This window comes from Camarhynchus parvulus, chromosome 1A (genome assembly GCF_901933205.1).
Source record: "Camarhynchus parvulus chromosome 1A, STF_HiC, whole genome shotgun sequence".
In the NCBI taxonomy this organism is placed as follows: Eukaryota; Metazoa; Chordata; class Aves; order Passeriformes; family Thraupidae; genus Camarhynchus; species Camarhynchus parvulus.
Window position 1 is genome coordinate 15,098,481 of NC_044586.1, and position 20,445 is coordinate 15,118,925.

The 20,445-nt window shown below is 41.8% G+C and overlaps 1 protein-coding gene across 5 annotated transcripts in view; it reads right to left on the bottom strand.

The window, feature by feature from the left end:
* ITPR2 (inositol 1,4,5-trisphosphate receptor type 2) overlaps positions 1-20,445 on the bottom strand; it is a 241,879-nt gene that overhangs the window by 196,849 nt on the left and 24,585 nt on the right. For all 5 annotated transcript variants that reach the window (XM_030959744.1, XM_030959743.1, XM_030959741.1 and 2 more), the window contains exons 2-9: positions 16,805-16,875; positions 9,621-9,736; positions 8,439-8,525; positions 7,599-7,757; positions 3,669-3,767; positions 2,457-2,540; positions 1,440-1,586; positions 124-219 (exon numbers count right to left, since the gene is read on the bottom strand). In XM_030959744.1, coding sequence (XP_030815604.1) covers positions 124-219; positions 1,440-1,586; positions 2,457-2,540; positions 3,669-3,767; positions 7,599-7,757; positions 8,439-8,525; positions 9,621-9,736; positions 16,805-16,875 — 859 coding nt within the window. The remainder of the gene's footprint in view (positions 1-123; positions 220-1,439; positions 1,587-2,456; positions 2,541-3,668; positions 3,768-7,598; positions 7,758-8,438; positions 8,526-9,620; positions 9,737-16,804; positions 16,876-20,445) is intronic.

Sequence of the window (20,445 nt, forward strand, 5' to 3'; positions counted from 1 at the left end):
AGCAGGGACCCAGTGTGGGGTCTTTCTGAAGATCTACACTGCAGACCCACCTGCTACAGCAGTTCTGAGCCAGCAGGACTTGGTTAGGCAGCACACAAACATTTGTTTAACTGGCATTCTTACCTCTGCAGCCAAGTAGTTTCCAGTTGCCAAATGCTTAAATCTAAACAAGCTATTCCACTGTCCTGCCCCTCCCCGGCAAGGGTCATGGTGGACAACCTAAAAGAAGAATTTAGATTTTAATCCTGCTCCTCAAGATCATACTTCAGGTCACTGACATTTCCTGCAGCTCACTCCTAATAAAAATATGCAAACAACACCATTACAGCCTGCCAAAGAAAGGAATTCTGTGCTTACATGAAGCTCACCATAGATAACAACTACTTACATTTACTTTTTGCCAAGTGCCAGGAAATACTCCTTCTATTACTTTCCATGCTTTCATTAATTTATTCCCTGCAAACATGATGAGCCAAATTTTGCTTTTTAGTGACATGCTGTGAATCTGCAGCTCAAGAAAGTAAGGAGAGCTGTTCTATACTACTAGGCACTACTTAAAAGCAAAATTCAAATCATCTTACATTATTTCACCAATTATACCAGCTGTGTTTTTGTCAATACTAGGGGCTTCTGAAAAATTTTCATTCAAGTGATATATCCTGATATCATCTTATCACAGGTTATTTCTTTTATCCCTTGAGCTGTAGGTAATTTGCTTTCTTCAAATCTAGCAGTGTCTGTCTCCTTTAAGGAGGAATCTCCAATAAGTACAGGTGCAATACACTCTAGTCCAGACAATCCTTACCCAGACAAAAATCAACCATTTTTCTGAAGACTCTCTTCTAAATACACGAAGTTTGTCCATCACACAAGAACTTTTGGGTATATAGGAATCACGTTATTGTAACAGCAAGGATTTGAGACATACCAATTTCCAATGTTTCTTAGTTGAACAAAAATATTTGCTAGTTCCCTTCTCGAAATCACTCCCATTCACAAGACCACCTTTATTCAGGTTTACTTTAAACAAATGTTGATGTTTTGTGTGATGTTTGGAAGATTTCCTGTCAGCCATGGACGTCCATTTTTTATACTGCACATGAAGCTAAACGTAAACACTCAAAATTCAGGAGAGATGAGTGTCCTTTGATTGGCTTTGGTAAAATCACACCATTTACGTCAATCTGAACTTGAAATTTGACTCTCCCTCATTTCAGTGCAGGCAAATATAGTAAGAAAGCCGCCTGTCTCCAGACACACAGCAATAAAGCAGCTCGTCAGGGCTCATCCTACTCAAACCGCTTCATGAAATAATAATAGTTACAGGGAGGTGTGTGATGATATCAGGAGCCTATGAATGACTCATGTTGTGCTGAAGTTTTTTTACTGAGCTCTGGCCTTCAGGTCCTAAAATATTTATAAAGAGAAATAAAAAATACCTCTATTTCCCACAGTGCTTTAGAACTTGTTGCAGACGTGGCTGACTGACGTAACGTGGTGCGGAGGAAAATGTGTTGTTTCTTCTCATATTCATCACAGGTCAGAAACTTCTCTTGCTCTGCATGAAACAGCCTCACAACATCTCCCTAAAGAAACAGGAAAAAGAAGAACTGTTAAGCAATAGGCAAAGCCTCCAGAGTAATTTTCTATTTGTAACAGCTCCAGTGATGCCAGCAGAGCTGACAGGAAGAAAATACTCCTGAGCTTCCTATTGCTGCAAGCAGGTACCAAGTGAAGAGTATTCAATCTTAGCACCAAGTCTGGAAATCAGATGGAAAATTCAGTCCTGCAGGAGACTCATGGCCTTTTGGGAAAGCACCACAATGAACAGTGGGCAAAAATTAACCTAAAGGTGTTTTTTAATTCTAGTTAACTTTACTAAATTGATTTTTTTGTTTCTAATCTCTCTTACTATTTAGGGGAAGTGATTTTTCTAACATTGCATTATCTTATCGCTTCTACTCTGTAATCAACACCAACACCCCCTCTCTATTTCTTCTGCTGGAATCATTTTTGTTTCCTCCTGCCTCTCCCCAAGACTTGAAACACTATCCTTAAATGGGTCTACACAAAGATACCGTTTTCCGTTTCAAATTCTTCCTCAAAAACTGCTGGTACCTTGACACCTATTGAAAAAATAGCCATTGATAATGATTTATTAAGGTACATGTGAGGACAAATTAAGCTTATCTCTAAAATGAAAATGTAAATTATCTCAGAGATTAATCTACAGGCATGAAACTGTGCAATACCTCAGCATGTAAAGCTACATTGTCTTATTACAGTTATTGTTACAGTTACTTGGAACATCTCCATAAAGTCCTTATTTCTTCTTTTATTCACCAGGTAATATTTCTCTACACAGTAAGATTTATAAGTCTTTCTAATACAGTAAGATACTAAGATAAAGTAAAATACCTTTTTGATTCAAAAAACAATTTTAAAATCATACTTACTCCTTTCAGTACATCATCTCGGTAACTACTGAATTTCATGAACAAAGTTATTTTCCAGCTTGTGTTACAGTTGACAGCATTTACCTTTAGAGAAAAAAAAAATCTAATTACAGTATATGGAGATGGGTTTTTTTTTGAGACATTCCATTCTGCTGAAAGACCACACCACATCTAGGATTGCAGGGGACATGGCTTAGCTACATATCTGTACAGTTCTTAACACTGGTCCTGAAGCTCTCAAGTGTTAATGATTGTAATGTTGGAGAAGACTGAGTGGGGAAATGCTGCTCTGTTTGCTGACAGCCTTCCAAGAACACCCCAAAGAGATACTGAGTGAGGATTTACTCTTACCTCAGTCAGGGTTTGAGATACTCAAGGAAACCTCAGAGTTATCACTGCAGCAAATATTTCATTTTGGATTTTTGAGGCTAAGCTGGAACCAGTTTTTAAGGCTGGCTTTGAGTCCATTGTGGGCTCATGGTGGGTTCTGGTTACCAGGAAAGCACAACATATCACAGAATGGCCTGGGTAGGAAGGGATGTAAAGATCATCCCATTCCAAGCCACTGCCATGGACAGGGACACCTGCCACTATCCCAGCTTGCTCAGAGCCACATCCAGCCTGGCCTTGGACACTGCCAGGGATCCAGGGGCAGCCACAGCTTCTCTGGACAACCTGTGCTGTCGAGAGGACGGTGGAGGCACGAGGGACACCAAAGGCGGCTTCGAGCATCCCCAGCCCTTTAATGTTCTACCTTTCACACTCTTTACCTTACATGCACTGCACCTGTGTGCCCTCTGTTCCCTTAGGTGATTGGTCAGCACACCTGGGCACTCCATGGTTCGTTACCTTCAATAGCGTACCCCTGTCCCTGTAGCCCATTGGAGATGAGGCTTGGCCACAGCCCCACTCCCAATCACCACAAACTGTGTGTCTACAACACTGTGCCAGGGCCTCACCACCCTCACAAGCCACAGTTTCATCCTCATACCCAACCTAAACCTTCTCTCTGTCAGTGTGAAGCCATTCCCCATTTCCCTGTCACTCCAGGCCCTTGTCAAGAATCTCTCTCAATCTCTCCTGTGGGCTCTCAAGGCCACAGTGAGGTGACTCCAAAGCCTTCTCTCCTCCAGGCTGACCAATCCCAATTCCCTCAGCCTTTCTATAACCATCTCACATCAGCAGCTACCCCTCTTGCCCTCCTGAACTCACCTCTTTGCAGCCAGGGTTGTCTAGAAGCTCAATGTTGCTGGCATGCAGAGGCTGTCCTGCATTGACTGGCATGAGAACAACTTTATCTCCCACCACAACCTGGAAGTCAGAAATAAAATGCAATTTAGACCTAAGTAGTTATCCAATAAAATGAAGTAATGTAGCATATTTAGAAAATTACTCAAATGCATGCTCTAGGAGTGGCACTCGGTGAATTTATTTGCAGACAATTCACACAGCAGGTCTGTTCCCCCATGATCTGCAATCACTTGGGTTCAAGATTTCCAACTAATCAACCCTTGCATTCCCAATAAGCATGTCCCCTGGTTCAGCAGAAATTCCAGAACATGAAATAGATATGAATCTACAAACTCCAGGAGCAGCTCAATTAATCCAAAAGTTACACTAAGTTCCAGAGAAAGCTTAGAAAGCAATCTTGAGCCCCCAGCTCTGTGAACCATCTGCTGGCAAATGTCCTGACAGGCTCAGTAGCTCTCTGATTCAGACTGCTTGACTGCAACCTAGAAAGGCACAGAAATCACTGGAAATTCAAAAAGAGGTGAACACACTGCATCCCCTCTGCTGTTGTTCCCTAAATGATGTTTGAGCTCTGCACAGGCAGCAGGTACAACAACTGAGAGACCTTCTCTCTACAAGAGGAATTCCTGGCTGGCTCCCTGCAAGCAAATTCCCATGCCCTTGCAATTCTTTACAATATACAAATCAATATACAAAAATTTCTTTAACCTAAAAGCTGCTTGAGACATGCACACGGAGAATTCAGTTCATGCCTGGAAGGGGGAAGAAATAAATAATAAAAAAATATCAATCCCCATAGATTGGTTGGCACTGGGTCCTGATTTGCTTATGTTGTTCACAGCAATTCTGAGCACACACAGACATGAAGACAAGTGGGTACATGTGATTTTTACCACATGAAATGCTGCACAAGCCATGCTTTCTCTTGGAAGACAAATAAATAAAACCACTTTCTGCATTGATCAGCACATTTCCTATGAAAAAGCTGAGCCCAGTTTCAGCCTTGTGCAACTTCAATGCAGGTGAATTTGGCCCCCTCATCGCAGAGGTGAAAAAGAAGGTTTGCCTGTTCTTTACCAACACAGCCAAAATAAACAGTAGCATAAGACAGCGTCAACATGCTCAGATCACACACAGAAATCCTACTTGATCCAGGGCATGGGAACAAGTTCACTAAGAGAATCAAAATAATGACTATAGGACACATTTCTTATGCAATACATTCCTGCATGCCATGCTTCACACAGACATTACTTACAGCCTGTTTTTAGAAGTTATGACCAGACAATTCATTAACCAAAATACCACCAGGTTTGCATCCTGCAAAGTGGAATCAGGACTTCAAAATTGTTGCATGTACACCAGGACTATCACAACAAAATCAGTAAGAGAGCACATCATTAACCATCTTATTTAAAAATAAAAATAAAAAAAACCACTAAAATGGCAAATAACTGCAGTGCAATAATCCACACAGCACCAATCCTGCTATCTGAGCATATTCTGCTGTTCAGTCCATCTGGAACCAGCTCTAGCCTTAATCAGTCCTATCTTCCATTGAAGAGCAGCTTCAAAAATGATGAAGACATAATAAAAGTCAGCAGAAAATGCTGTAGTTATGTCAATTACTGTAAATTTTCAGTCATATTCTTTAATTACTTCAATTGACTTGCAAAATTAATCAGTTTCTAGTGAAACTAAGCTAGCCTTCTTTCAGAAAACAAAGTTCTAAAATATTTCATAAGGCTAAAAAGCTCTGATCACACACATGACTTCCTGTATCAGATTCCTTTTCTTTTAGGATATATGGCATACCTTGCCTGCATTACCTGGCACAGTAGCAGTCATCCAAGCAGTAATACAATACTCACTTCTTTTGCTTAAAAGACTTTCCAAAACACGTTTTCTAGGGAATTTCCTCATTATAGCACAGAAATAGAATTTTAAAAATCCCAAAGTTTCTAAACAGAGATGGGGCCTGATATACCAAGCTAATTCCATGAATTGAAAGCTTTCCAAGTCTGGGAGTAAGTGAAAAGGAAGCAGTGGGTACAAGGCTGAAGCCTCCCTCCATCTGGGAGAGAAAAATGAGGACTTCCCCATCACTGGCTACTCCGATCCTCTGTGAAACAGCTGCCTGGTTTGTGTGTCTGTTGAAGAGGTAGAAATGTACAAAAGCAGAGAGAGCTACCAGAGCACTAATGTTTATCACTGGAAATTTGCAAAGAAAATTGTCAAATCATTTTGGGCCTAGTAGAAACAAGAAACAACTTCCCTTTGTAAATTCCCTCTGTAAATTACAATGGCAAGTTGCCAGCTCTGAAAGGCAACCTGGGAACAGAAAATGAGCAGCAGGCCATTCCAAAGGAACTGAGTCCAAAGGAATTGAGTTAGGAATAAGCCAGTTTGCCACACAGCCCTCACGGCTCAGAGCCTGTCAGACAAATCCCCACAGGAAGGGACTGGGAAAGGGATCTGTGGCATGGGATGGCACTGCCATCACTGCACTGATCTGCAATCTTTGTAGATCGTCAAGTCTGCTTCCAAAACTTCATGTGTGCACAACAGTGGAAAATGGAACCAAAATCTCTGTTGTAGTGAGGATGACTTTGAAGGCCAAGGATGGTTCTGCTGCTCTCAGCTGTAAGGGCTCACCGTGGCTTTGCAGATGACAGGTGGAAATGCCAGGTCCTCCCTCTGGAGAGCATGACACACATACTTATTTTCCAGGCATGAGAAATTTAAAAAGATGCTGAACTGATGTTATTCCAAGAAATTAAGCCAAAACAAGAAGTCACCTTTTTTTCTCTCCAATGAAGGAAAAGAAACACCAGGCTAATGTTTGAGCCACATTTGTTTTCCTCAGCTGAAAAGCCATGCAGAGGCCCCCCTGAGGGGTATATTTGCTCTATTTCTCTGCAACGGGCTTTGGGAAAAAGGAGGATTTTCAAATACCCTTTTGATCACTACATGGAGCAGGGAAACACTCCGACTCTAGGGATATTTGACCAGAAGCTGGGAATGCAATCCTTCTCCTCTCCACAACAGATTGCAAAAGGAGTTGCAAGCAACCACACTCATCATCCTGGAGAGCATCTCAAGGGCTGGGTAACCACAAAATTAATGAGAGAAAATACACAAAAAAGAGGCATTCCCTTCTACAATCCTAAGAAGGCTTTCACTGATTATGCACAGGGGAAAGCAGCCAAACATTCCCAGCCAGGTCTCCAATAGAAAACCACACAAGTTCATCATCGTGTGGCCTTCCCAGAGGCAGATCTGAATTCTCCACATCGGGCACTTAACCAAGCCACAGAATGAAGAAGGGAGTTTTGATCTCACGGCACAGCTCTCAGATCTGCAGCAAAGAGCTCTCCTGTGCATTCTTCCTCTCATCAATATGCAAGACTCCAGCTGAAACCTACCCAGAAAAGGCTTTCCAGACTATTCTACCCAGCTCCAATCATAGATACCATTTTCACATCAGATGGGAATACAGATTTAAATAAAGCTGATGTATTTCCTAGAGACATTCTCTATTGACCGCTTGAAAAAAATTGTTGCCACAAAATTTAAAAAAAAACTCAAAAAAAAAAAAAGACTCTAGCATAAACTATGATTTCTTGTCAGCTTTGTAAATCTGCACTCAACCGGTAGACTTAGCAAAGATGCCCCAACAGAGAGACTTGAATGTGGCAACACAAGAGATTCCAGACCATATAATTAAGTAACACTTTCCAGTTACACATGAAAGGTAAAAGTCCCAATTACTCTTCTAATTTCTTCTTTCCTGAACTGAATCCATTATGAAACAAACCAGCAGTGAAGAAGTTATACCTCCTGGAATTCTTCTCCCTTCTCTTTCTTAACACATTTAGTATTTCCACTTACATTGTCACCTTCACTCCTCAGTTTCCAGAAGGGCTGGATATAAAACCAGGAGCCCTCATTCCCTGCAGCATCCAGGGACACCCGCATAGCATTCTTCTCTAGCAGAGCTGGCAATCTCTTGTTGACTGTGAGGTATTTGTTGCTTTTTATGTGCAGTAGCTGGGAACAAAAAATAAATTTAAAAAAAAAGCACACCTTTTAGTTGCTTTTTCTCCCTCCAGTCAAAAGAGGAGGCACAGGCTTTCACACTGCAGAAAATTTCAAATATCAATATAGATATAAAATATAACTAGAAGGCAGTTATCAAAGTATGCTACAGTTCAGGAAAACAGATGATCTATCTCAGATTGTGAGAAATGTGTCAGGGATCAATTTTACAGCAGGGCAAGTGTCCATTGCAGTGCTCCCTTCAGGAATTACATCCATTACAGAAAAGTTGTACTGCACTTAAGAACTTAGCTCCTGTCTCATTTATATGTCATGAGATACAGATTCCTTAATGATTTAAAGGAGCTGCACGGCACCTCTATAGCATGATTTTGAAATAACTCTTGAAAATAAAAGACACATATTTACATTCAGATTCTAAACTGTAGCACCAAGAAATACACATAGAATTTTTATTATGACATATTATTTAAACAGGAATATGCAGCACTTCTGGTAGGCTTTGAAACAGGCAGAAAAGCACAATATTGTAAACCTCACCAAGTTCTGTTTACCTGACCCTTGACAATGCAGATAACAATGGGCAGATAGTTAATTTTCACTGTAACCTTGAAATGAAACAACTGTTTCCTTTGCACCACTGAGAAGGCAGATGGATTTCAATAGGTTTACCTGGATGACGTTGCTGTATTTTACAATTTCACCCAACAGCTTTCTGTTCTCGCTTTCATTCTGCTTTTGTTCCAGTTCTGCTGCATGCTGCAAGAGAATGACTATTTCTTTAGACTCTACAAAAAAGTACCTGAAACACACAGTGCAGAATGGAAATGGCACCATATTTAAATCCTGCAGCCTACAAGCATTACTGCTCTGGAAATATTAGCACCCAAATCCTGATGCTGATTCTGACTTTTTAATTACCCAAAATAGGAACTCTGTCACAAATTATTGGTCACACCTGAGATGCATGCTATTTTAAAATTTTTCAAGCCCAAAAAGTAATTCCAAGGGCTTTATTTCATCCTACAGAGGATAAAAAGGTGCCTATGATTAGCTTCTCCCTGTCACCACTGCTTTTACTTGTTGGTGTTTAATTGTACATAAACACATAGACTTTACAACAAAACAAAAACATTAGCTCACAATAGGCAACATTAAAATTAAACACAATAGACTGGGTCAAGCACAGCCACGGAGCAAACCCTCCACTCCCAGCACTGATTGCTGTGTAACTCTGGCCACACACCACGTATGACCTCCCCAGTGCCCACAAAACTGTCATCCAGGTCCTGTCAATAAGGTTTGACAGGACCTTGTTTTCACTTAATCTCATGCATTCAGTTACAACATCAGGCCAGCTATTTTTCAGATACAGATGAGTTGCTCCATCCACACTGTATTTGAGACAAAACAAAGACTGCAAAAAGGTTCACAAAAGAATCACTTAGACTGAAGGCAAAGACAAACACAATTTTGAGGAATTCCCTGGCTAAAGCATTGAGGACATCTCTTTGTCCACTCTTTGCCTAATTCTGGTAAGGATTTCCAGTATTATTTAAACCAGGGCTCCATCCTGATTTTTAAAACTCCCTTTTTACATTATAAAATTTCTGAAAGCACTACTTTGCTTACAGCAAAGGCAAAATACCCAGCCCAAAGTAAGATAAACACCAGGTCAGGGGCCATAAATGCCAGTCAGGAGGTAGGAGAGCTAAGGAGAATATAGAGTTGCTATGGTGGCATAATAATACCCATCACAGTGGTTCCCAAGGCACTTGTTATTATTCTTCTGGTGCTATTGTAATTCTACAGCCTGCAGATTGAGATAAGATTACAAATACAGATGTCTCTTACTTGAAGTTTCTTCAGCAGTGCTGCTTCAGTATGGTTTCCTTGTTTGGCTTGCTTGGCTTTCCAGTACTGCTTCTGGGCTGAATATCTGTTCATAGGACACACCTTGAAAAGGCAGTCTGGGGAAAGATTGAAAGAAATACTCCTGAGTCATGTTGAAAGACATTTCCTTCATTTGTAAGTATGTGTTGGTTTGGGATTTTTTGTCCAGAAATGTCCAGATACCAGTGTTTAAACACAGCCACCAAGTCAGCTTGGTGGCAATGATACCAGAAACAGGGTGGCACAACATTAGAGTTGAACCTAAAGCCCTTAAAGCCTCACAGGTTCCCACTTTGTGCAATCTCTGTAAGAGCCCCAGGCTGTGATCCTGCCATATGTGCCTGCTGCTTTATTAGCACCCCAGCATCACAGATGCAGTGTTTGAAGGCACGTGAAACCTTGGAAGGGTGGTCCTGCTGTCTGTATGCCACACACCTGGCTTGCTCAGCTCCTCCTGGCACTGCTGAATCCAAGGGTGGCAGTGGCATTCAGCAGCCAGCCACCAAGCAGGTCCACACAGAGTTTGGGTCTCTGTGCCTTCACTGAGTTGTTTTTACTGTCAGGGTTTTTTAATCCAAGTGACACAAGCTGAATATCACCACTGTCCAACAGACCAGAAAAAAAGCAGGTGAGGAGAGAGAAGCCACCTGAGCAGGGTGGTGCAAATGAGAGAAAAGGATGAGAAGAAGGAGAAGAATGAGGAGACTGCTGCCAATGCTGAGATGCCAAATAAGAAATGAGCAGCAAAGGAAAGAGAATATCAATACACCAACCCTCATCCCATCCCCACCACCTCCTCATGTGTAGTGATGGGGCTGCATATCAAAGAAGGGGAGAGATGTCTGGAAGGAAGCCAAGGGGTTCTTCCCTAAATGCTCGTTCAGTTGTTCATCTTCATTTCCCAGAACCATAATCAATAATTGAAAGTTAATGTTAATTGGCAAGAAACTGAATTTTGTAAAATACCCTGACTCAAGGAGTTTTGTCCAGTGGCAGTCTAAACTGGAAATAGAGGCTCATGATTCATCTAAAGCCAATTACTTTTAGAATGATAAACAACATCTAGTCTTGCACAGTCACAATCATCAGCTGCTCTAAAAGCAGCAAGATTTGACAGACATTTCACATGGCAAATGCTGGTAATTGTCCTCTCACACGCACATTTAATAACAGGCAAGAAGAGGGAAGAGTACTGCTGTGGGAGTAGCAAGAACACTCAGGACTGGGTGTTGTTGGGTGAAACTCTTCCCTGACATGGGCTGCAGTCTGTGGATGTCAAAGGAAGGTCTGACCCCAACTATGAGCCCTCCATATTTCACTGGCACAGATGGCCAAGCACTGGATGAGGACTGACCCAGCCCCTATTCAAGCAGAAAGTTTGTCCATACAAAATTGCCCCCAGTGGCAGAACCTTCTTGGCACTGACCCAAAGTGCTCATGGATTTACCCCCCCTCACAGCCCTGAGTTGCTGTTCCAAGGAAAAAGTCCCACAGATCCTTATCAAAGCAAAGCCAGCCACTCTGCAAAGGTGCTTGCTCTCATTTAACATTTATAATGGGAATGATATCACACAACTTAAAGTACAGAACTCCCAGGTAACTTTTACAATATTCTGGAAACAAAGAAGGTGAAAAAAAACCCAAAGTGTTGTGTGCCATTAAATTGTACTGTATATTGTAGGATATTTTACCTGAAGTATCAGGATTTCAGCTCATAAGACAAAAGTCTGCTATTATTTTCTGTCACAATCTATAATTAACATGCCTTCTCAGAAGGCTTCATGAAACATTTATTTCTCTGCAGTAACAATACCTTCTTTTAATAGCGCCAGTCTTCATTTCTCAGTTACTCCCCACACATCCTGCTACTTGGAGTAAACACAGTGCTTCCCATCCTCCTGCAGAGCCTCGGAGCATGGTGCTACCACTCTGTAGAGGACCTGTTCCAAATCAGTATTTCCCTCAATTTATAATCAAAAAAATAATATTATTTGCTCCCAGACAAGCTTTTTTTCCTATTTTATTTTACTTTTTAGGATTCCAGATGCATTGAAACCAGACCATTATTTTTCTCTGGGGGTTTTTTCCCCCCTTTTTTTATTAGAGTAACAGAAGTATGTAAATACAAGCTTCATGATCCTAAACATAGTACGGAGGTGGAACAGTGCCTGCCCTAGAGATGCTACAGTTCAAATAAACAGGAAAAAAAAAAGAGAAACTGAGGCATAAGATTATAAAGCAACTTTCCACCACACAGCAGATCAAAAAGCCATTCCCTCCTGGAGGTCAGTCTAGCAACCCACTCATGAGACAGAATGTCTCTTCTGACTTCTCCAGACATTCCCAGGTAGTGCTAGTTCTCAATCCATTTCTTTATGGAGTTTTACATAATTAGTCCTCAGGAAGAAAAACATTTAAGGACGGAATATCAAAGGTAAGCAAATAGCACCTTCACTCAGGAAGTCTGAAAAGGAAAATAACTCCTATTATGCCCTTTAAATATTTCTGGATATTGGATAAAGATGGTTTAGAACAATATTTGTCAGATGCTTTCTCTCTCTGCCTTCTCTTGGGTTTTTTTTTAAGCGTTAGAAATTCAACTCTTGCCCATCATGGAAGATTTGTTTGGTTTGCAGAACTAGAGAAATTATCACATGGCTTTACCAAAACCAGAGAAAGGGGTAAGTGAAGTGACAGGGCTATCAAATCACAGTGTGTACAAATCTACTTGCTTTGGGGAAAAAAAAAATAGACAAAAAGGTAAAAAAGAACTAGTGTGAAAATGAAAAGGGGAAAAACGTGGAGGAGCAAGGAGTGGGGCAACGAAGTTTCCTAGGCAGGACAACAAGAAAGAGAAGGAAGTTAAAGCAATTATGGAACTGGAAGAAAGAAGAAGAAAATAAAAGAATAAACTAAAATTATGTAGAGGGAAAGTAAAAAGAAAAATGGCAGTTGGAAGAGAAAAGGAGAGAGCGCAGAGAAAGGTAATGGAAGGGAGAGAAGAAAAAAGAACAATGTCAGGAAAACCTTAGATCAGACTAAAACCTGAAAGGCAAAGGAAAGTATTTAGGAACCAGCATCACTTTCACTGCAGAAGCCTCAAGAAATCAAAGTAATACAAGTTACAAGTAAGAAAGTTTAGACCAGTTTAAAAACTTAAATCATTTTACATTTAATATAGGAATGAGACTCATGCTCCTTTTCCTTGATCAACAAGCAAGTCTCATCTGTGCTATTTTACACCCTGGAAGCTGAAAGTGTTTCCCACTGGAGATAGGAGCATCAAGCTGGAGTGTTTGGGGTCCCAGCCTAATGAAACCTGCAGCTGTGTGGCTCATGGTGTGGCTTTTCTGCAGAAGTACACAACTCCTGGCACACACTGTTCTTGCCAATCTCTGTGAACCCAGCCCTGCAGCACAGTGTGTGTTTCCATCCCCACACTCAGTGCTTTGGATCCCACCAGCTTCAGCTGGAATTAAGACACGAAGCACCTGGTTTGATCAGTCCCTTCAACGCAACACAGTGAATGTTCTGTGGGGTTTTTTTCACCAGGCTTCAGGAACGTGTGGGACCAAATTCCACCCTCCTTTACACTGATGCAAATCTGGATGTGCACCCTGGTGACCACAGAGCCACTCCAGGTTCATCCCAGTGTGACTGGGGGAGGAATGGAGAGCACATCATACGGATGCAAAATGAAAAGCAACCACAACTTTCCTTAGCTTAACAACGCTCCACGCTGCAGGATGTTCTGAAACAACCAGAATAGCAACCACCCACTCAAAAAAAAAAAAAGAAAGTAAACACATGGCAAAAATGAAACTGCTATTTTGGGACATCTCTTTACATAGGCTTTCAGTTCAGGCCAACAGCTTGGTACCTTGATTTGATCTGTGAGTGAACCCTGTAGGGGAGATACAAGTCAAAACCACAATCTTTCTTTTTTGTCCCTCCCACTGGGGAAAGGGTTGATAAAATATTACCAAAAAAGAGCAAACACAGTCCTCTCTGATATTAATTTTCAGAGTCAGTCCTTGAAATCTAAACATCTTGTTAGAAACATGTTTTTCTCATACTTCTTTGACTCCCAGGTCATGCTCTAACCTCAAATCAACGCCAGTTCAGCTATCAGTGATAAAAACATTGTAAACCATGCAGACAGCAGTTCCTATTAGTGAAGAGGCCCTACTCATCCTGCTCTTAGATGTTATTTTCAGCTGCTTATGTCTAATCATACAATTAATCATTCATGCCTAAGTCTTCCTTTCATGTTAAGAACCTACTTAAAGCAGTTTTTGTTTGGTTTGTTAACTTTGCTGCTTTAATTGAAAGCTATTTCCCAGAAGATTCTTGGGGAGAAAAATATGGATTTTGCTTAGATTCTTGATTATAAGAACAATATTTAGAAACTCTTTTGCCTCAGGGCTCTGAGCAGAGCTAAGAAATTTAGCAAAGCATTGCAGAGATGTGCTTTGGGTTGCTCTCACGATAGAGACACCTCTGTGGTCCAAGGCACTAAAGCTCAATTAGACAGCAAGTTCATGCTGGGCTCTCAGCAAAGCTCCTGCTATTCTCACACTTATAATTTGACTTAAAGGATGAAGGAGAAAACATCCAAATGATAGGTTTATCTTTCCTGCAGCCATTCTCCTGAACACATATTGCTTATGGATACTTGAAGCTGGTATGATATGGTATGATATTCAACGCCCCTAACACTATAGCCATGCTTTTATAGAAAGGTGGGTTGCATAAATTAATGCAACAATTATATTTTCACTAATTTAGTTTCTCCTTCCTACAGGTGTTAGAGACCTTATAGCACCTATCAGTACCTTCAGGGGGCTTACAAGAAAGCAGGATGGAGAATGACTTTTTAAAAGGACCTGGAGTGACAGGACAAGGGGGAATGGTGTCAAACTGAAAAAGGGTAGATTCAGATTGGATAAAAGGAAGAAATTGTGCCCTGTGAGGGTGATGAGACCCTGGCACAGGCTGCCCAGAGAAGCTGAGGCTGCCCCATCCCTGGAAGTGCCCAAGGCCAGGCTGGATGGGGCTCTGAACAACCTGGGATAGTGCAAGGTGCTCCTGCTCATGGCAGGAGGTTGGAATGAGATGGGCTTTAAGGTCCCTTCCAATCCAAATCATTCTGTGTTGCAGCTCATCCAAATTTGCATGCTACCACCATGCCAGCAGTTCCAAAATTAGGCTATGGAGCACTATAAAGAAGAGAGAGCTAATGAGTGACTGGAAGAAAGACTGCAACAGGAGCTAAGCAGCAGCAGAGAGGAGGAGAAGAGTTACTAAAAAGTTTTGGGGCAGGGAGGGAGAAAGAGAAGAGGGAATCCCCAAAAAGAGGAGGATCTGAGTTAGAGGAAATGAAAGGTTTGATGCTGTGGAGAAGAGGGAGCAGAGGCAACTGGAGATAAAGGGATGTGTTATGCAAGAAACAAACAGAGGTTACAATAAGGGACAGAGCCAAAACTGTCCACAACTAATGGAAAACACTCCCCTACAGAAGCTGGGATGTAACTCAAGAGAAAGAACCTTGGTTCTCTCAGCAGCAGAAAACAGCTGTACATTTGTTAGTGTTCCATCCCCCTCTGACATCTGCTCCACATGTGCTGCCACTACTGATGGCAAATCATTAGTGCTGGGAGCTCAATCAGCTTCCACCCTGCATCAAAGTGCCCAAATCATCAACACAGAAACCTATCAACTTTTTCTTTCTTTGCCTTTTGAAGTTAGAAATGAACCACACAGAGCTGCAAGAAAAGAACTCTAATGTACTGAAGTTATAAAATCAAGCCCTCAAACACTAGACAGTGAAGAAATTATGGGGTTTTTTTAAAGCTCTGTTGAGATCTTAGTTGTAGGCATTTGGGTGTATTCAATTATCCTACCCCAAATCTTTCCCAGTGACCTTGATCTCATCTAGAAACCTGGATATGCTCAACTTTAGAAACACATCAGGGTAGTCCAGAGACAGAAATATCGTCCAAAGAATCCCCACCTGATATTTTGTGCAACCTGGAAACTGTGAGTCACTTGCAGGCAGTGTGGGGGTGAAATCACAGTTATGCAGCCTGAAAGCCACACTGGATGCTACCCTCAGCTCTGCTTTAAAGTTATTCAGTCACACCAGCAACTGAAATTTATTACTGTTTGTTAGTTTCTAAGTATGCATCCTCACTTTCAGCCAGTGTGCTGAACACTCACAGCTGGAACTGGAACCAACTGCTGATGTTTCCTGAATATATAATGGAAAAAAGTCTTGAGCTCTCTGGGAAAGTAGAACTTCACTCTCCTGACGTTTTAAAAGCTTTATTTTTTGCAACAGTAGCATATACATAAACACTGCAAATAAAATGCTACAGTTAAGTATGTCAGTGGAAGCCCTGACAATCATAGAATGGTTTGGGTTGAAAGGAACCTTAAAGATCATTGAAAATAGATACAAGCAGCCATGAAACAATTTCCCTTGCTCTAAATCAGGCAAGTCATACTCTATCTCAGAACCAGTGTGAATCCAAGCCCTTTAAAGTCAAAAGAGACTGGATCAGGCTCTGCTCTGGCGCAGCTATGAGTACTTTTTTAGCAGTCAAGAAGTAAAAACTACAAGTTGTTAGCACACTGTTATTTTTTTCCAATAAGCAAAACAGCAGAATTATCCAAATCTACAAGGTCAAGTTGAAAAAATCATACAGTTTTAAGCAAAAGCAAAACAAAAGGCTGACAAAATATTTGGGGGTACTCCTTAAAATGGTATCTTATCTTGAAAAGAAAATAAACAATTCATCAGCTCAAGTAGCTTTGGACCTCACAAGTTTCTTTCCCATTTACAGTGAGAGCAGGGCTGGAGCAAAGAGTTTGTCACAGAGCAAGGGATCAGTGTTCAATGTGCAGAACAAAGCAAGCAACTCTTGGACTACAGGAAAATTCAGCCCCTTCCCCCATATTTTCCACCCGCCTCTTGTGCTTTTGCAAATTTTGTAATTCATTCTCAAAATCTGCCATTCATGTTCCAATTTGAAATTCAGTCCCTGTGTCCACAAACCCTCTGGGAAGTCCCATGGTAAAAGTGCCCAAGGAGGTAGAACAGCACCAGTTGGTCAAGAAAGAGAAATGATCCCCCAGTTACTGACCTCGGAACTTCTTTGGAGGATTGGCAAGGTCACCGGCCTCTGGCTGGACCACACACCGGTCATCCACCAACCTAGAAAAACAAAAGTTATCACACTCACTAAAACATGCCATCAATGTTTATAAATGCACAGACACGCCTGCCACACCACAGATCCAAAAGCTTCCACATTTCTCCAGTGTAACAGAAAAAATACCTTAGAAACTCTGTTATTCAGTTACTAAGCATAACCAAGAAAACCTACATTTTCCTTCCAGACAGGGATTTCTTCTACAGCACTAAATTACGGTCTGTGTTTCAGATCCCACTTCATTTAAATCCAGTTAAAATCCCTTTTTGTCACACCAAATACATTGATGTTCCATGTAAAATTTATGTTTTCCTTCATCTGAGCCATTAACCCTCAACCAGAAAGAGTTTTTTTCTCTGCAGCTGTCAGATTTTCTTCTTCACCATTTCCCATTTTTCTCCTTTGAGGAGGCATGTGGAATTAAGGTTCAGCTCTTCAGATCAAAACTCCCAAGACCACATTTTCCTGTGCTAAAATGAATAAGCATTTCTTTAGTTCACAGCAGAAAATCTAGATTATAAATCTAATATATTTCTTGTAATATTTTAGAAGTTAAATAAACAATAAAATTTTAAAAATGAATTGTTAAACTTATCTCAGAACTTCCTAGACATAAATTCAGCTTCCTTTCAGGAAGCATCCTGTAAATAATTTGCCCATTTCAAACAATTATTCAGGAAAATCATGTTTAAGGACACACTACTGCCCTGCCACTTCACAGCAACATTCTTAGCAGCATTTTTGTTGGAAATTGAAATAAAAAGCACAAATTGGCTTCAGCCAAGTTACACAATAGATGCATTCAGCTTTGACTCAAGTTGGTAAAAGCTTTGCCTCCAGCCACAAGCACAGCGAGGCCAATCCCCCAGCACACCCATGAGAGGTTTTCTACCTCTAGCAAGATGACAAAGTCTCCACTGTAGCTGCAGCTCCCAGAAGCAAAAATGACAAAGAATTTTGGAAGTCAGCAGTTCCAATCTCATAACAGACTTAGATGCAAACATGTGGTGTCAGTGAGGAAGGGGAATTGAAGAAACAGCTTCAGGACCGAGCAGGGGGCCTTGGGGAGTTGTGTTCTTCACAGTCTAGGTTAGGCCAGGCTTAACAAAAACAGAGTGAGGTTTGGAAAGCAGGACTCAGGAAGAGTCTTGCCAGCATCCTGCATTCTGTCCATGTTCTAATGGGCCAAATCTTCCTAAAAACAGCACCTAAAACCTGGAGTCACTGAGAGCTGACTGGAAAGGATTACCTGAAACAGGAGCTTTGCCAAAGGGTTTTTATGCCAAGGAGTACTTCTCACTCTCAACAAAATCCCTGGAAGGTTTTTAAGGAGGAACCCATAAGATTTGACCTTCAGCACTGTCAGGATGCAGGCATATTGAAAAGTCAACCATAACTCACAAGGAATCTCCTGTGTTCCTGGGTGACAACTTGTACACTCTCATGACAACCACAATTGTGGGTGAAATGCAAAACTTTCACCATGGCATGTCACTGTAGCAAAAGCCAGATATAAAACAAGGCGTTGGTGCCGAGCAAAACAAATGAGATCCTGCACACTCTCTGAGCCAGCCAGCTGCAGTGCTCAAACACACTGGCCTTGCAGAGAACAGACATCCAACAATTAATGCCAATCACTTGCTGTTCACCATTCTCTAAAGGCACAAAGATAAGGACCATAAATGAGTTTGGCAGCATTCAGGAACCAAAGACATCAGAGAAGACAAAGGATAAAGGAGCTGGTGCCACTCCCATCTTATGGACACAAAATCAGAGCACAGAAAAGTTGATTGACATGTGCCAGGGCAGTGGTATGACAGAGCAGGAACATCACCTCCTAAACCCTTGCTCAGCACCCCAGCTTCTCACATCTTTGTTTCTTATAACACAGAACAAAAATCTGAGGACAGTATTGCTTTGTTTATTTAGCAGTTACTAAATTAACAATTTAATCCCCAGCATTGCCCCATAATGCCATCCATCCTGTATTCCAGCTGCATGACCTTCAGGGAGGCTAACAGCTCCTTGGTTACTCTGGAGGTGCTTGTTACAGTACCGTAGGGAGAGCTGAGCTGCACATTCCACATGATGCAAGACTTCAGCCCGCTCCGTGGAGGGGAACACAAGAGGCTCTTCAAACACAGACCACTTCCTCTGACACACAATTTAAAATATTCAAATCCCACTTTTATAGCGAGCCAAAAGCAGCTGCTGGTTTGTTACTGACACCTGTGAGGTGGCTGCGTTAAACAAGCAGCAACTCAAAACCTTTGCAACCTGCTAACAAATCCATTTGAGATGAGTGAAACCAAACAACAGGCTTGGCTGCAAAAGGTCCTGGGCACATGCAGGGACTGTCAGACCACATCACAGCAGGTTTTAAGATCACCTGCTTGTAGGTTTGAATAGGAGGCCAAAGTGCACCAGACCAGGCTTTTCAGATAAAGGTAGAATTTATTGTATTGTATTTATTGTATTATACCATAAAATGTGCAAGCTATATAAACACTGATCCAAATTATGGTGCAAATATTCAAGCCACTTAACCATGGTACTATCAGAGAAGCTTTAACAAATTTCAAGGGGTTTAATTCCTCAGCTGGACTACAGACAATACTGCTTTGTGCTCTCTGCTATCATTCAGCACCTGACACATACAACACAACTGCATTTCAGTTTTCCATACACTGGCAGCACATAAATGACAAAGGAGATCCCTACACATGTATGAAATGATCTCTAGCTAAGCTAGTTCTCCCCTGAACACAATAAATACCTGGGGTTTGCACAATCCCTCCAAGTAACTGCTGTAATTAAGCTGTACAGTTCCTTGGTAGTGCCTAAGATAAATCATCAGGAAAGTCAAAACAGTAATTACAGCCCTGGACTTTACGCATGGCCCGTTGTATTCAGTAATTGCAGAATTAGGGGCTGAAAGCAACAATGCTCATGGGATTGCTTGTCACAGATGCCTAGGCATTCTCCCACTGAAGCGAGTGGAAGTTTTTCCACTCACTGCAGGGCAAGCAAGGGCAGTTCCTCATCATTGTGCCACAGGCAGCCAACCTCACAGACCAGCAGGTGTTTAAGCCATTAAGGCCTCACATGTACAGAAGTGTACACAGCTACAGTGTACAAAGGCTCATTAAACAAGAATTGGAGCTACCTGAAGCAATGCCTAGGAGATAAGGTGTGCCTCTCCACAGAGGCAGGGGGGAAGGTAAAGGCAGTTTCAACTCTCCACTATCATCACAGAATCACCCAGGATGAATCAGGGTGAAAGCAGCCACAGTGGGGCAGCTGGTGCCACCTCCCTGCTCCAGCAGGGCCACCCCAGAGCCCAGGATTGTGCCCAGGCAGCTCTGGAAGATCTCCAGTGAGGACACTCCACACCCTCTCTGGACAATCTGTTCAGTGCTTGCTCACCGCACAGGAAAAAAGCTCTGCCTCGCATCAAGTGGTCAGAGCATGACCCTGTAGAGTTCTGCACCTCCTCTCCTCCCCTCTTCTGGTGGAGTTGAAGCTGCTTCTTCTCTGCTGAAATGGGAGGAAGGACACAGAGGAGGAGCAGG